Source organism: Phyllostomus discolor, chromosome 5 (assembly GCF_004126475.2).
Source record: "Phyllostomus discolor isolate MPI-MPIP mPhyDis1 chromosome 5, mPhyDis1.pri.v3, whole genome shotgun sequence".
Lineage (NCBI taxonomy): Eukaryota > Metazoa > Chordata > Mammalia > Chiroptera > Phyllostomidae > Phyllostomus > Phyllostomus discolor.
Genome location: NC_040907.2, coordinates 25,218,298 through 25,235,746, shown reverse-complemented (window position 1 = coordinate 25,235,746; position 17,449 = coordinate 25,218,298). Strand labels below are relative to the sequence as shown.

Here is a 17,449-nt window from a genome sequence, read left to right as displayed (position 1 = left end):
GCATGTAGAGTGGGACCCTAAGGGCTCCGAGCCTCCAGCGCAAGGGGAAAGAGGGGCCCACGCAGCCAGGACTAGAGGGGGCGCGGTCCCAGTGCCACCCCCGCGCCACTCCCCACGTGGCAGCCGCGCCCCCAGGGCGTGAGTGTGTACGCAGACGGTGGGGGTCCCTGAATGAAGTCCCAGCTGCCAATCAGCACGGCCGGCGTGCGGGACCCCGGGAGCGAAACCCAATGGCGAGCTCTGGGCGGCCAGGCCGAGCGGCAGGCAGGGGCGGGGGGGCGGGGGGCCGGGCTGGGGGGTGGGAGGTGGCTCTGCGTGCAGCCAATGGGCGGCGGGCGGGGTGGAGCTCCGGAGCGCTGAGCGGGTCTAGGCTTTAAGCCGGCGGAGCGCGGCAGCAGGGCCCGCAGACGGAGCGGAGCGGCGGCGTGGTGCAGCGCAGGGCGCGGGGCGGTATGGCCACCACCGCTCAGTACCTGCCGCGGGGCCCTGGCGGCGGAGCGGGGGGCACGGGACCGCTTATGCACCCAGACGCGGCGGCAGCAGCGGCAGCGGCGGCCGCCGCTGAGCGGCTGCACGCGGGGGCCGCGTACCGCGAAGTGCAGAAGCTAATGCACCACGAGTGGCTGGGCGCGGGCGCGGGCCACCCCGTGGGCCTAGCGCACCCCCAGTGGCTACCCACAGGAGGAGGCGGCGGCGGTGACTGGGCTGGCGGCCCGCACCTGGAACACGGCAAGGCAGGAGGCGGCGGAACTGGTCGAGCCGACGACGGCGGCGGCGGCGGTTTCCACGCACGCCTGGTGCACCAGGGGGCGGCCCACGCGAGCGCAGCATGGGCGCAGGGCGGCACGGCGCACCACTTGGGCCCGGCTATGTCGCCGTCCCCAGGGGCCGGCGGGGGCCACCAACCCCAGCCGCTCGGGCTGTACGCTCAAGCGGCCTACCCGGGGGGCGGCGGCAGCGGCCTGGCGGGGATGCTAGCGGCGGGCGGCGGAGGCGCAGGGCCGGGCCTGCACCATGCGCTGCATGAGGATGGTCACGAGGCACAGCTGGAGCCGTCGCCTCCACCGCACCTGGGTGCCCACGGACACGCACACGGACATGCACACGCCGGCGGCCTGCACGCGGCAGCAGCGCACCTGCACCCAGGCGCTGGCGGTGGTGGCTCGTCAGTGGGCGAGCATTCGGACGAGGATGCGCCGAGCTCCGACGACCTGGAGCAGTTCGCCAAGCAATTCAAGCAGCGGCGCATCAAGCTGGGCTTCACGCAGGCCGACGTGGGGCTGGCACTGGGCACGCTGTACGGTAACGTGTTCTCGCAGACCACCATCTGCCGCTTCGAGGCCCTGCAGCTGAGCTTCAAAAACATGTGCAAGCTCAAACCTCTGCTCAACAAGTGGCTGGAGGAGACCGACTCGTCCAGCGGCAGCCCCACCAACCTGGACAAAATCGCGGCTCAGGGCCGCAAGCGCAAGAAGCGCACATCCATCGAGGTGGGAGTCAAAGGCGCGCTCGAGAGCCACTTTCTCAAGTGCCCCAAGCCCTCGGCGCACGAGATCACCGGCCTGGCCGACAGCCTGCAGCTGGAAAAGGAGGTGGTGCGCGTCTGGTTCTGCAACCGGCGGCAGAAGGAGAAGCGCATGACCCCCGCTGCCGGCGCGGGCCACCCACCCATGGACGACGTTTACGCACCGGGAGAGCTAGGGCCGGGCGGGGGAGGTGCGTCGCCTCCCTCCGCGCCCCCGCCTCCCCCGTCAGCCGCGCTGCACCACCACCACCATCACACACTGCCCGGCTCAGTGCAGTGACCCCGCGGGCCGGGACCCCGCCGGCGCGCGCGGCGAGGCGCCTCGCGGCCTGTACTCTTTTTGTTCGGTTGCTTTGGATTTTACAAAAAGCGCAGAAACTTTAGAACAAAACCAAACACCCGGACGACCTTCTCCAACCAGCGGCGAAGACGACGGATAGGCTGCGTCGCCCGAACCCCGGGGGAAAGAAGGGAAGATCCGGACAGCGCCAACTCACCCTGGGCATCCTGCCCGCCGCCTGCTCCCTGCCCCCATTCCCTCGACGACCCCCGCCCCTGACCCCCGGGCTGTTCGGGCCGGATCCCGGCAGCGGCCTCCCCACAGCGACAGGTAACGCGGTACGGGGTTAGGAATCCCCCGGGAGAAAGGGAGAGAGGACGAAGAGAGAAGGGTTCCCCGTCCCCTCTCCCCCGCGCGGATGCTAGAGCCTGCGGATCGAGAGTGGGGGACTGTCACTTTATTCGCTCCATGCCTCTTCTCTCCCATAAGGTTGCGCCCCATCCCCCTTACCCTTCCTCCGGGCTTGGTTTTTTACGGTTTTTATTTATTCATGGAGCCTCTCGGTTCCTGGGGTCCTTCTAACTCCGCCCGCGCCCTTAATTTAAATCGCTGTATACTGTATTTATCGGGGCCCCGGAGGGGAGGCCGCGAGAGCCGCGTCTGTGTATAAAAGCAGGAAATAGCCAAAGCTTTAATCTAGCCTAATTTATTTTTTCCTCTTACCTTCCCTACCCTACCCCAAAAAGAGCAAAACAAACAAACAAAAAAAAAACAACAACAAAAAAAAATCCTAAAAAAAATTTTGAGTGCTCATTTTCGTTTCGTTTTATCCGAGCTTCAGCCCGGTTCCAGCCGCGCTGTAGGGGTCTGTGCTCCCACCCACACCCCAAGGGGAAGGGGCTTCTGCTCCACTGCAGACCGACCACCGCAAAGCAGGGCCCCTGCTCCCCGCGGGGCCCTGCCCTCTTGGCCACAAACAAACGAAACTTGGAAAAGTTGGAGGTGTTTTTTAACCAGCTGTAGAAATAAGCCGTTCCCTGAGAGCCTTCTGCCTGAGTCCCCGCAGCTTCTGTCTGCTCCCTCTGCAGCCCCCTGGGATGCGGGAGACTGGGAGAGAAATCACCCAAGTTTGGGGTGAGGTGGGAACCGTGTAAATATGTGAGATATGTACACACTGGCGGGGGAAAGAAACATTTTGTGCTTGATTTTTATTTTTGGTTTTCCGGGTTGCCCTCTGTCCCCATCCTAAAGGATTTTGTACACCGACTAATCCGAAAAAGATATTTTAATATGATTTCCAGATTTCTGACCCATCTCTATTTATTTCTGGATGTGTTTGGAGCTTCCCCCTTCTCCATTTCTTGTTTTGTTTATTACAGTTTGAATTTAAATTTTGTTATTTTTATTATTTTTGGAACAATGATTTGGTGCATTCTCTTTGTATCTTTATTGCAAAAAAAATAATAATAACGTAGACTGGGAAGTTCCCTTTATATTTATGTTATAGTAAATATTTTATTACTCACATAAACATGTACCCCAGGGCTGTCTCCTGTCCTCTTTACTACCAGGGCTGGGTGGATTGTGGGTAAAGTGACGGGACACCCTGGCTCCCCTCCCCTAGCCTCACTGTTTGAGAGAAAGGTGACCACACAAACCTCCTTCCAGGCCAGGATCAGGACAGCCTGTTCACTTGGGCAACAGCCGAGCCCTTGCCTCTGTTGGGCGAGTTTAGGGAAGATCAAGCTGCCTCGTGTCCACTCCCATAAACAGATTATCCTCGGACCAGACCAGGGCCGGGACAGTGACCTGCAGGCGCCACCCTGAACATGGGTCAGCCATTCCTCAGGCACAGCCCCACTGCTGAGCCTGCCTTGACCTGGACCTCTAGCTTGGCATCTTGGTATCCCCCACCCGCCACCCCAGCCCTTGCCTTTGGTTTCACTTTGCACTCCCCGTGTGGGGTCTGGGCCAGTTTTCACCATTCCAGGTCCTAGGGAAGCCGGGTTAGGCCCCACCAGCCCGTCCCAGCTAGTTCTCCAACCTCAAGCAAGTGGTGCTAAACCTCCCTGAATCCACTGGCAGTTCTCACCGTGGTCCTTCGGGAGGTGAGTGGGTTTAGCGAGGGAACCGTATCTGTTTGCTTCAGCTACGGCTGTCCTACTTCTCAGCCAAAAAACCCCGCCTGCCTCAACTTCTCCTGTGGAAGAGCGGGGGGTGTAAACAACTGTACCATCAAAAGCTCTGCCATCTCCTCTCTAGGGATGATACCCAAGACCACGTTCCCCCAGAGAGTGAAGCTTGTGCCTGAGGGAGGGCCCCACAGCTGTGTAGTCACCCGGGTGGAGGATGCAGACCCCTCAGACACCCCCATCTCGAGCCTTCCGCAGCCACATACGCCCTCCCCAGAGTCAGCATGGTGGAGGCAGATCAGCGTTGTTCCAGGCCCGCAGCTCAGACCACCTGTGTCCCAGCCAAGATTGGCCTTTAAAACAACTCTCCTTAAAAATACTATGAAAACAGCCCTGTTTATTCTATAGATTCATTCTTTTCCCTTCTCAAGAGAAACCACATGAGGTTCCTTTTACTCTGCATGGGGACAAAGCATGAAGGCACCATTGCATGACTGGGGAGAAAGTTGTGTCTGGCGAGGGTGTAGGTGTGGCCCCACTGCCACCAGGGAAGCTGCCCACACCCACGCCTGTGAGAGGCCTTGGCTCCAGCCCACGGCATCTAGGATGCTCAGAGGGGTGTTCCCAGGCCCCCACATTGGCAGTCCCTGGCCGGGCTGGGGCCTCAGGGTGATTGTACCATGTTGAGAGTTCCGGTGACTTTCTGGGCTCTGCCCTTCAGTCTTGGGAGAATTCTGTCTGCCAGTACAAAAGCCACCACGGTTCTCAGATGCTCAGCCTCTCACTCACTGCTCCTTTTTTTTTTTTTTTGTCTCTCTCTCTCTCCTTCACTCCAGCCTAGTGAGCAATTAGCCCTGTAATTGGCACCCGCGTCCCAGCCAGTCCCCATACTGGCAGGCCAGTGAGCCTCTCCATGCTCCTTACAGAGGAAGCCAGAAATTTACGGGCCAGCAGGGTGACACCGTGTCCTAGAGCATCAGGCCACCTTACCTTGGCCTCTCATTTCCTGCTCCACGACGTACAGAACTTTGTTCAAAGCAGTCCCACGCTCCCTCCTTAGATCCCCATTCCTGGGGATTTGGCCCAGCCTCGGGGCCCCGAAATGAAAGCACATGAAGCTCAGAGCAGCTCCCCATGGCCCGCGCCTCCCTGAGCCTCAGCAGGTTTGGAGGTTGGAAAGGGCGACTAGGAAGACGGGGCCTTTCACTGGCCTCTGCCTGCAGCTGACACCAATTGATTGATTGATTTCCTAATTATCTGCTTAATCCCGTACAAGAGGGTGGATTTATTATTTAAGCAAGTCAACTCAAAAACAGCAAAACAATGTGGCCTCCCAAGAACCAGCAGCAGCTGACGAGTAGAACAAAAAGATTTTTAAAAAGTAGAAAAGGGGACGGAAGAAAATCTCCCACTTTGTGAGGATTTTGCTTAATGAGACACCGGCCAGGGACAGCTACCCAGTAACCAACCTCTGGTCACCGAAGGCCCCTCAGGCTCCTTCCCCCGACTCCAGCTGGGACTGAGGGTAGGAACCGCAGCACATTTGACCATATAAGGAGAAGCCATAGGGAGAGAAATATTTTACCCTGAAATCTTACTCCCTGAATAGAGTTTAGAAAAAGCACAGTCAGCTGTGAGCTTGACAGAGCCGTTCCCCCGCCCAGTGTATGTGTGGATCTGCCCGCTCCCTCCTGAGAGCCTCAGACTTCCTTTCGTTGGAGAGAGGAAGAAGTCCCCAGCATCGTCCTTGGAGGAAGCCCAAGCTTTCCCTAGCTAATTTGGAATTTTCTGATCCCATCTTCCTTCCTCATTTGAACAAAATCACTTTCTATGATTGTGTGGCCACACGTCCTGTTAGAGCTCCACTCTCCCCGTGTGAACTTCCACGTGTCGGTGTATGAATTTGTGTGTGCCACGCGCCTGCAAATCCATAACTGCTCCCAGAGGTAGGAGAGGGGGAAGCAGGCCTGTACCACGCTGCCGATGCTTTCGGCTGGGAGAACATTTGCAGGGTGGGAGTTGGCCGACAACAGGAGGAAGGCAGGTAGCCGTTGTGGTCACCTGGGGTCATCCCGGCAAACCCAGGAGGTGCCCTGTGCGGTACCTCAAGGACACCCACCTCCTGCACAAGGAATTTGCACTAGCTTATCTGTTGCCTGGCTTCGGTCTGGTGCAATCATCCCTTGACCCCAGGACTCAACTGCATGTCCACTGGACAAGCTGACCCACAACCACAGCTACCCACTTAGAGCTGTTTGGACTGGAGCCTCCTCCAGAGAGGCTCTGGGCCTGTGTGTGGGAGCGTCCAGCCCGCAGTGATGATGTACCCAGGCCCAAGCTTTCCCCAGCAGAGCTTGAGCTCCAGAAAGGAGACCCACCTGAGTGGAGGAAGGAGTGAGAGGAGGTTTGTTATCTGGGCCCAGCTGCTCCTCCTAAGCTTAACTAGAAGATTCACTCAGACCTCCCGCTTAGCGACTGAAGCCAGAGTAGCTGTCAATCTTGTCCTTGCCTGACATATTTGAAAACCTTGCCCTTAGTGTTTGGCCAGCCGATCGGGGCTCTTCATGCTGCCTGGGAGGCCTCCGTGTGGGAGGACTGCCCTCTATTGGTCCCTGAGCTGGGACATAGCAACAGTCACCAGGGCCACCTCACAGCTGAGCGTCCCCTCAAAAAGTCGGCTTCGAGTTGCCTACTCTTTGGGAGCACCAGGTGGAGCAGAGGCAGTTGTCACTTCCAAGGGTACAGGCACACTTCGCTCACACACAGGCCTGCCGGAGACCCCTCTCGCTCCACCTATGACCCCAGCCGTTCCCACGGCCACTCTCGGGAATATGCCTTCACAGCCGCCTCCTCTGTCTGTCTCCCACTCACACCCATGCCCACCACTTCTGTCAACCAGCTAAAACCCCAGTGCATGCTCTCACCAGCTTGCTCAGTTACTCAGGCTAACACACTCGTGGTCACACCCGTACCACCATTTGTTTGGCTGTCCAGTACCAGCTTTGTGGGCTTTGGTGCTGAGCTCTCCAGGGTCACCGGGTACCTGGCACCTGTAATATTCGATGAAGCACGCACAGTCCTCCTTTGCAGCGTTCGTCGAGGTTCCCCTACTCCCAGGATTTCCAAGCACTTACCCCACAAACCGCTTTCCAGACACATCTCTGCCCGTCATTGTTCCCAGCTCCTCCCAGCTCCTCCCAGCTCGCTCCTGCTCCCTTCAGATAATTAAAGTTGGGCTGTGTGTTTGTATGTATGTGTGATCTTATTTTTTAAACACACACCCCCACACATACATATGCGTGTATATATACAAACACACACAGCAATTAGATCTCTCCGTTCCTGCCATCATTCCTCTTGTGCAGTAAAACCTCAGCTACTCACATGTCCCCACTACACCACGTGATGAACCCAGCATCATCTAGTCACGGGCTCCCGATGTTTGTCTGTCTCTCTCTGTCTCTCTCACACACTCATACATTGACACTTCACACAGCCACACCCACCTCCAGCTCCCTGGTGTTTTTCCAGGGGCACGACCCGCCTCCAGGTCATCTGAGAGGACTCCCCTCAGATGAGCTTAGTACCAGGAGGGCTGTGTTTCAAGGCCCCCCCCCACGCACACACACCCAGTGGACGTGTCTCTGGCTGAGCCTGACCAGGGTGGGTCTGGGTATTATTAGGCTGCAGAGACAGCACGGAGGCATATGGTCTCGTACACAAGAAATAATGTTCATGTTAAATCAGACCTCATGCATAATGCATGGTGCCTGATCTCACATTATTTTGGGTGTTCGTCAAAATCAGTGTTCTTTCTTGTGAGGGCTTCTGAAAAGAAGGGGGGAAAGCGTTTGCTAATTGCACCTGCAGCCTGGACCCGGGGAGCCTCCCACTGGAGGGTCTCACCCACCAGTGGGTCTCATCCCTCTGTCCCCTCTGTCTTTCCACCTGGAAGGAGGGGCTGACTCAGGTTTGTAGCAGGCGGAAGGCCCGCGTTATTTTTATTTCTTTTCTCTCGGCTCTCTGTCCCCAGAGGGTTCTGGGGAATAGCAGTGGCTCTGTCGCTCTCACACCCGATTCATTTGCCGTTTTATGAACTCCCCGTTGATTCATCGCCTCCCTGAGTCAATGATTCACTCCTGATGGCTTTTCAGAAATCCTTCTTCAAAGGCTCCAGATTATTCAGCCCTGAACAGGAGCAGACCGGAACCCTGCACTGCTACTGCTGCCCTGGCTTAGGATGGGAAATGGTCCCTGTCCTCGGCCTTTCCCTGGGGCCGGCTGGCCTGGGGCGGACGGAGAGCTCCCTCCATGCAAAAGCTGCTACAGTTGACCCCAGTGGCTCATAGACAGACCTGACCCTCCAACAAGACCCCCTCCAGCCACTGTGGGTCACCTGCCTTCTCCCATTGTCACCGAAGTCCCTGGGGAAGGTCTTGCTGTCTCAGGGGGAGACAGAGAGCTGAACAGTGACATGCAGGAGCTGTGAGACCAGGCAGACCCGGGTGCAAATCCTGGCTCCACACCCTGTGCACTATACGACTCCAGGCAGATGCGCTTTCCTGCCTCAGTTCCCTAATGCAGTGGCCACAGCCATTCCTAGACCGTAGAGCTATTTTGAGAGTTAAGTGGGAGGATGTGCAGAGAATGCTTAGCATAGGTAGGTGATGAATGAGTGAAAGCTGTTTGGTTGTGGGCCTTGGGCAGGGCATCGTATGAAAACAGGTGGACAGGGAAGAAAACCAAAATATAATGCACTTTTACCACAGACCCCACTCTGTCCCGGTCATGCAGACGTCATACTTCTCCACCACTTATTTTATTCTTTAGTTTCATTAACTCACATTAGTTACTCCTACTTTGCAAATAAGGACACGGGTGTGTAGAGCATTTTAGTGACCTGTGCAGAGCCGCAAAACTAGATGATGATAGAACCTGGGATGAAACCAGCTTTACCTGGTACCCAAAACAGTGTTCTTTTTATACTCCCCCCTCACCGCTCCTCCAACCCCCCCAGGCAGGCAGCAGTGCCCAGTGCCTGGGGGATGTGCACAAAGCAGAGGCGGTCTCAGAACTCAGGACTGGGCCAGGGAGGGAAGCTGCAGACCAAGGGTGTTGGGCTAATTGGCTAGGATCTGTCCCCCTCCCCACCATGCTGCCATCAGGTGAATCCCATGAGGCTCAAGGAAGTTGATGGCTTGCTTGGGGTCATTAAGGCCAGTAGCCCTGGCTGGTGTAGCTCAGTGGATTGAGTGCAGGCCTGCAAACTAAAAGGTCACTGGTTTGATTCCCGGTCAGAGCACATGCCTGGGTTGTAGACCAGGTCTCCAGTATCGGGTGCGTGAGAGGCAATCACACATTGATGTTTCTCTCCCTCTCATTCTCCCTCCCTTCCCCTCTCTAAAAGAATAAATAACTATGTATATATTTTTAAAAGTCAGTAAACCCTCCTGATGCCTCTATTCAGAGTGCTGCACACTGAATAGCCCATACATTCGCCAAGAATGTGGGTCCTGGCCCCTGCCCAGGCTTTCGTCATTGCTGCACCGCCTACTACTCATGGGACTTTGGGCAAGCTACTTAATGCTTGCCATACCTCAGTTTCCTCTTCTGTCAAAGTAGAGTAAAGATAGTACCTGGTAGGACTGCTGTGAGGATTAGACGAGAGATGATGTATATAAACACTTACAGGAGAGTCTGGTAGACTGTAATTACACATTAAATGTTAGCTATAAAATTATTTTTACATGTATAATATATATTATTACATTTTTGCCAGGCTGCAGCGGTACAGAAAAACAATACCTAGTGCTTTTCCCCCGCTGGATTGCTCCTCATCATTCTCGAAACCACTCTGGAAAGTCCAAGCTGTCCATCCCCAGATCACAGAGGACGGAATGGAGGCCCCAGGGTGTCGAGGGACTCGCCCAGAATGACCCAGAAAGTCAGTGATAGGTGCAGTTTTCCAACCCCTTCCTTACTCCCGCCTCTTTGGGGCAATCCTGTGTCCCCATAATGTCCACTGAGCCTCTCCCAAGGCTCTGTGCTGGATGCTGGGGAAACAGGACCCAGAGGGCCGAGGAGGGCCTCACACATAGATGGTGGTACCAAGCTGGGTCATGAAGAATGAGTAGGAGTTTGCCTCAGGGGTCCCAGCTCAGGGCCTGATCCCAAGGAGGCAAAATCACACAGCCCCAGTGCTCTCAGACCCCATTCACTCCCCCTTCCGGAACCTTCACACCTCTTCCTGCCCTGCGCAGGACCTTCCGCCAGTGGGCTTCTCCCCCTTCCTTTGACCTCAGCACAGAAGATTCAACTCAGGATCAAGGCTCCAGGCCCCATGGAGCCACCTAATGTGAGACAAAGTCTGACTATAGATTCCTGCAGGTACCTACTCCTGGTTCTACTGCGCCCTCACCCGGGACTGACCACCAAACCATGCTACAGGGCACTCTGACTTCAAGGGGTGGAGTGGTCAGTTACCTGGGTCCAGGCCTCACTCCGCTGTCCATTCTTAGTATGACCCAAGTTGGCTCATCTGTCATCAGACCTCGATATATGAAATGGCCTTTCCCTCATTTAAAAATCCGTCTGTCCATCTTACATCCAGCCATTTATCCATTCATCAACTCACCCACCCATCCATACAACCATTCATTCATCCATCTGCTCACCCATCCACTCATCCATTCATCCATGCAACCCTCAACTACCTCTTCGGCCACCCACCACCCGCCTCCCATCCAGCCATCCAGTGTGTCAGTCCCTATGTCGAGCAGTGGGGACACAGGCATAAAAACTATTAGTCCCCCATTCTTAAAACCCTCCTAGATTAGCTTCCTCCCCTTCCTACCTCTCAGTCACGTAGGGTGGGCATGTGAGGGCCCAAGTGAGACCATTGTTTGGGAGGAAACAATGAAGTCTATTGTCGACTCTATGACTCTGGTGGGTCAGAGCACTGGGGACTTCCATGCCCCGCTCGTTTCTCCAGGGCCTTCCGGAGGACGTAGTCAGTGTGGCCCCTGCGTGGCCTAGGACTGCCCTTAACTCTAGTTTCTCACTCCAGAGATGCCAGGTGCTGCCCTGAACCAGAGGGACTTTGAAAGGAAGTGGGGGAAAGGAAAGAGCGTTCAAGCCCAACTTCTGCCGAGACTGAAGAGCCCCACCGGGGCTCGGTTTTCCTGCCAGAAATGGCAGCGGCATCTCAGCACGAGGGAGGTGTGGTGAAAGGTTTGGTCCCAGGCCTATCACCACCAGCTACGTGACCTTGAGCACATCCCCACCATTCTCTGGACCTCAGTCTCCCCCCCAGTGCGGTGTGAGTGGTGGTCTGTGGGTCCTCCCAGCACTGAGATAACCCCTCTTGATTCTCAAATCCCTTCCAGCCTGGGTGGGCCTGCCCCTCTGACAATGGAGCCTCTCTGACCAGCCCACACACAAGGAGGGGTAGGAGATGACGTGGTTGGTGTCCAGGGCCCTGAGTCCTCTGGCTATTCAACCCTCCCTCCCCTGACACAAACAACCCTCAGTCACCTCCCCCTCCCGCCCCCCAGAATCTGGGCACAGCTGGGGCTTGCTTTGCCCTAGCCACCCCATGAATCACCCCTCTATGGTCCCCTGGGGGAGTGGTCCAGGGAGCATCCTACGCCCCCTGCGGGGTGAGGGCCAGAATCACTGCCCTCAAGCAGGCAGTGTCCACAGGAACAATGGGGGCCTGTGGCTGACAGCCGGAATGCAGCCATTGTCCTGCCCTGGCCCCCAACCCCAAGGCCTCAGGTCCCCAGGCCGGGCAGGCTGGCGTGGGTCGGTGCGTCAGGCACTCGTGTGCCAGGGCCAGGACACATGGCCTGCCGTTTCCCTTCCCTGGGCGGGAAGGCTGGTGGGCCGATGGGCCAGACCCCACCTCCACCACACAGCCTCACGAAGGACCCGTGCGCAGGGTGAGAAGAAGCAAGGCAGGACCCAAGGAAGCCAAGCTGGCCTCCAACCCACCCATCCCTGGGGTACTGAGAGCAGACTCAGAGAAGGGGCCTTGAAGCTCTGAGACCCAAGCTATACATCACAGTGGGGAGGGGGACCACATTAGAATAATGCAGGATTAGAATGGGGTTGCTATAGCGACGTATTAGGGCAATACATCTAGGGAGTCCCGGCCCCTTGGTGATGTATGACTCCTCTCAGCTGAGGGGAGCAGGGGGAGGGGACCTGTCCTGCTGCTTCCAGGCGAGAGCAGACACCAAACATTCTCTTTATGGGGCTCCAAAAATAGGCTCCTCAGGATCCTGTCAAGACTGAGAGATGCCCTGCCAACCCAACCTCCAACAACCCCTCTTCAGTCCATGCTCACCTCGGCTGCAACTTCAGACCTCACCTCCAACCCCAGCTCCAGCCCCCCCGCCCGCCCCAGCTGTCCTCAGCCCCAGTCTCCAGCCCAGCCCCTCCAGGCTCCGTCCTTCTGCTTCAGCACTGAGGACCATTCCCGTACTTCCTCCCAGCATCCCAGTATGTGGGGAGGGAGGGGTATTGTCCAGAAATACCCCAAGGTCAAATCACTCCAAGCTGTTAACTTGAGAGACACCTGGAGAGTAAGTCTGAGGGCACACGTGCGGTCCCCTTCTCACCCACAGGCCTCCCCAGGCCGGCAGCTGGGCACCCCACCCCATCCAGTCCCAGGTCTGGGAATTTAACTTCCCTCCACATACTCCCAGCGCCACCAAGGGTTGTATGGGTGACTGGCCCTCGTGAAAAACTCATACAGGCTCCCAAGGAAAAGTTCATTGAAAATCTTCAGGTCACGTTTGCCGTGTTAGGCAACAAAGTCAGGCCACAGGCTCGCTTTCAACGTGCTGTATCATTTGTGCCAGCCCGCCCCATCTCAGAGGCCCGGGTCCTCAACCCCCAAGGCACGTTAGGGAAAGATTCCCTTGAGATAACGCCCTTGGCTATTTAGTTTCTTGGTGAGGAATAGGAGGAAGGACCAGTTAGCCCCTTTAAGAATCCTCAAGCCCTGGCCAGGTAGCCCAGTTGGTTCGAGCATCTTCCCAATAGGCCAAAGTTGCAGGTTCAAGCCCTGGTCAGGGCACATACAGGAAGCAACCAATGAATGCAGGAATAAGTGGAACACCAAATCGATGTTCCCTCTCCAACTCTAAATCAGTAAATTTTTAACAATTTTTTTAAAAGAATCGTTGGTGTGCCGTGAGTATGTATCCCTGTCTCCATCTTGACTGGCCCTCTTTGTACCCGTGTTTGTACATAACTCTCATGTGCGTGTGCACGTGCATGCACCTTGCTTCCTCGCTGAATGGTAATTTTTCGTTAATTCAACTGATCACAATAATAACACAACCCAAAAAAGTTGTCCTTTTTTCTTTTGAAAGCGACACTCTGGCCCTGTGCCAGAGAGGGGGCGTGGCTCCAGGCCAAGCTGGAAGAGGCTGGCCGTGGAAGTCACCCCCTCCCACCGGAGGAGAACACAGGTCATAGGTCAAGGCACTGTAGGAGGCAGAGCTCTCTACTGTGCACACATACACATACTCACTCCTGCCCGTGAACACACATACACACACATATACTGTGGCCCTGCCCTGGTGGTGTCCCTACAATGGAAGAAGCTAGGTTCATCCTTGAGTGGAAAGAACCGATGAAGGGAGTTTCTTCTCTCATGGTCCTCATCCTCTGGGCGCCTCCTTTCTGACACTCACACAGACACACATATAAACACACAACATACACACGTATTCACACACGGCAGAGGGAAGGGAAGGACTAGAAGAAGGTGGGGGAAGACAGAGTATCTGTGCCCAGGGGCAGTTCCTCGGGTGGGGGTGGCAGGGTGCCCAGGGCACTGAGTGGGCAGGAGACTCCATGGCTTCCTCTCTTCCCTAGCCAGCAACCAAAGGTCAGCCCAGGCGGCTCAGCCACGTGCAATCCATCCACCCCCGTCGGGTCATGTGAGACCAGGACCAAAGCCTCATCAACACACCATTGTCCTCCAGGGCCCAGCCTTGTGCTGCAGGGAACAAGCCCCCTCCAGCCCAGGGCTAGTCAGTGCCCCTGAGGTCCCTGGGCCTTAAGGGACCTTCTGAGGGGGTCTCTCAGCCCCACCTTGAGGACAAGCTGGGTGATGCTCAGCTGGACCCTATCCCTCATCGGGACTTTCCACCCCCTTCTGAAAAATGGGAAAGAGCAGCTTTCCCCTCATGTTGGAAGTGCCTGGAGTGAGAGCAGGGAGCGGAAGGACCCACTTTTTCATGTTCTCTCTGAGGGGCACACACACCATCTCATGCCAGCCGCCCCTGCCCATTCCCCAAATGCTCCGGAGGGGAAGAGAGCAAAGCAGAGGGGGTCGAGGATTTGCCCTGAAGGTCACCTTCCACGTCAGCACTGGGATGGGCCCCAGAGCCCCTTGCACCCTGGCTCCCAGCCTGGGCCACAACACAGGCTCCATTGACTCCTGGACACCCTCTTTTCCAAGATGCACGCGAAGCCGTGGGCTCATGGCTCCTGCCCACAGGGCCCACCCAGGGAAGGAGGCCAGAGCTGGTTGGATGGGTGGCCATGGGTGTACACAGTTTCCCAGGGGCGGCACAAGGGAGGAAGAAGGAAGGGACGGATGCTGCCCCTACCCCACTGTCTCTTGAATCTGGGCTGATGGCTGCCATGGCCAGTCTCTAGGCCCTGTCCTACCCGGCCTAGAGTCGAGTCAAGGAGCTTGGGGACCCAGCTAGGACAGATTCTCTGCCGGTGCCACTTCTACCCATCCCTAATCCATACTTATTCCTTTCCAAAGCAGGGACTCCCCCACCCCCGCCACCGACACTAAACCTGGGGCACAGCCAGCCTGGCCCACCCTCCGTCTCCCACAGGAGAAGTCAGGTGGGGAAAGATAGCTGTGTCTGGGGGAGGAGGATTGGAGGAAAGCCGGGGCTCCGGTAGGGGGAGGGCTGCCCCAGCAGGATGACAGAGAGATGATTAAACCCACAGAGAAGATTGATAAGGGAGCTAAGCAGCTGCAGCTCTGCAAGGTGGGCTGGGGACAAATCTCATCTTGTCCCGGCGGCACTCAGAGCACTGGGGGGCTAGGCCAGCAAGACAGCTCATGACCCACACAAGCTCCCAGCAGGGGTGGGGGGGGGGAGGGCCTGCTCCCACCCTCTTCCCCCAAGGCCTCCGAGGGTGGCTTCCAGAGCCCAGCCCTCATGCCTGCCAACCTGGAGCTCCCACCCCGCCTCACACCCCTCTGCACCTGGGCACATGCCCCTTCTCACCAGTGCCCCCTTCACCCACAGCATCTCTGCCACAGCTCTCACTCTCGTTATTATTAGATGTGATTTGCAGCGGAAACGCTTAGTCAGACAAACCAAGACTCCCCAGGCAGAGGGAGTGGGAGAGGAGAGGAGAGTCCGCCGAAGGCGGCCCTCTCTAGGCAGCAGGGTCATCAGAAGAGAGGCAGGAGATGGGGCTCCGGGGTGAGCAGGAGGCTCCTCTCTCCCGTTCCTCCTGTCCGACCCAGGCCCAGGAGTCTCACCAGGGTCTCTGGGACACCCCGGCCCCTTTTCTGGCCCCACCCAGCCTCTGGGCTTTATCCTATCAGTCTCTTATCTCCCTTGGCAAGGGAACAGCCCAGAGACCTGGAAGTCTGGAAATCAGGGTGGATCCCCTGGGCTGCTTCCTCATACCAGGGCTCCTAGTTCAGAAGGCAGCCCCTGACTCCCAGAGATGGAGAGAGGCAGGAAAAGCGCGTTGCCGGGGCCCTGGCCCCCACTCTGCAGGCAGAGAACACGGGCCCTGTGCGTCCATGCGGATGTCCAAAGGCGCAAGGATCTGTGGGGAACACACACACTCGTTCCTGCTTCCACCTTGCTTGGAGGAACTCAGCAGGCAGGTCCGTCTCTGCTCCCCGGGTCTCTGACTCCCTGGCAGGGAGGAACTGGGCATTGTTGCCAAAAATAAACGTTCCCTCTCCCGCTCGCTCCCTGGCTCCCGGCTCCCGCTCATTAGGATGCGTGGCGTTTGGCTGCGGTCCCACACCTTGCAGCTCATTATAAATATGCAGTCGCTGCTGGCGCTACCCCAATCATCTCTGCAATCAGAGCTTTTAATTAGGTTAATTAAATTGTATCAAATCTCGCAGGGACGCAGTTCACTGATGCTGATGAGGCAGCCAAAACAGACCCCAGCTCCTCCGCTAATGAAGGCCGCTGCCTGCCTGCGCAGCGAGGGAGCCCGAGCGCATAATAAACGCAGCGTCCTCTGGGAGGAGCTGCTGTCCAGGCCCCCTGAGCTCCCCACACAGGGCAGGGGGTCTGTGTCAAGCCCACCAGGCTCCAGCTTGGGCAGAGACCCCCAGCCCGGGGACTGTCCCCTTCACTGGAGAACAAACTGGGGCAGCTTCAGGAGCCCAGGCAGGTGGGCAGTGCCTGGCCCTGAGCACCCGCCACTCCTGTGCGGCAAACTTACATGTGCCCCCAAGCTCCAATGTCTCCCTCGGGGGTTCCTTCTTTACTACCCCCCCAAAATGGCACAATGGGGCCAGCACTCGGTCTCCTGCTCACATGTGCGCACACACACGGCCCTGTCACTGTCCCTCTGGATCGTCTTATTAGCCAGGGAGGCCAGCATGAGACCAGAAAGCTCAACCAGCCGCTGGCGGCCTAGTCTCCATCTGCCATGGAGGCCATCTGCCCCTGTGGGAAGCGGGGGTGGTTTGTAATGCTACCACCAGCCAGTAACAGGAGGGGGTGGCACCCCATCTCCATGTGCCAGATGGACCCCGCACCTTCCCACCTACCACTCCACCTAAAGAGCCCTCTCTAAGGGACACTTGCCCCCCGACCTCCTGGGATCAAACTGGTTTCTTCCCCAGCCCCTGCCTATCCTGAGCTGTCTGTCCCAGGCCACTGGCAACCCGTGGCCGGCCACTGAGGGCCACAGACTCCAGAGCTAGAAGGCCCTGCAAAGGTCCTCCCCTGCCTTTAAGCAGGAAGGCGAGTACTGCCACCTCCAAAGGGGCTGTCCCCAACACTCTGCTCAGCCTGGCTCCAACCCCCTCCTCCGAACCCCTCCAGCACTGGTCTGTCGGGTCTGTGGCAGAGCAGCTGAGGAGGGAGGATGGGGAAATTTTCAGTGCTCTCGGGACATGCTCTTTCTGCTGTAGAAGCTTTTTTTTTTTTTTTTTTTTTTTTTTGTTTGGAAAGGTTTTTTTTCCACCCAGTAATGTGAAAACATGAAACCTGAAACCAACCCCCCCACATTTGTCACCTCAGAGCCTTTGGGGTAACTAGGAGAAAGCTGTAAATGAGTCAGGCTGATTCTGGTTGGGGGGGGGGTGCGGCCCAGGTGCCTCCGGGGCACCGCAATTTCATTAACACTTCTGATCTGAGCATGGCTGTCAGGTGACAGACGACAGGAGGAAAGGAAAGGGCTTCCTCCCCACCCTCCTTTTCACCCCAAACAGTCCCCAGGTACACTCCTCTCGGCTAGAAATAGCCAGGCCCTTGGCTCTGTTTG

At 57.1% G+C, this 17,449-nt stretch overlaps 1 protein-coding gene across 1 annotated transcript; it reads left to right on the top strand.

Moving 5' to 3' along the window:
• The first annotated feature begins 403 nt into the window (after positions 1 to 403).
• On the top strand, positions 404 to 3,444 carry POU3F1 (POU class 3 homeobox 1). Its single transcript, XM_028513764.2, has one exon. The coding sequence runs from the start codon at positions 453 to 455 to the stop codon at positions 1,803 to 1,805; it is 1,353 nt and encodes a 450-aa protein (XP_028369565.1). The 5' UTR covers positions 404 to 452; the 3' UTR covers positions 1,806 to 3,444.
• Positions 3,445 to 17,449: the final 14,005 nt, after the last annotated feature.

What these genes read in the sequence shown, in the direction of transcription:
- POU3F1 (XM_028513764.2), top strand. Translation starts at nt 453, where the DNA reads ATGGCCACCACCGCTCAGTACCTGCCGCGGGGCCCTGGCGGCGGAGCG.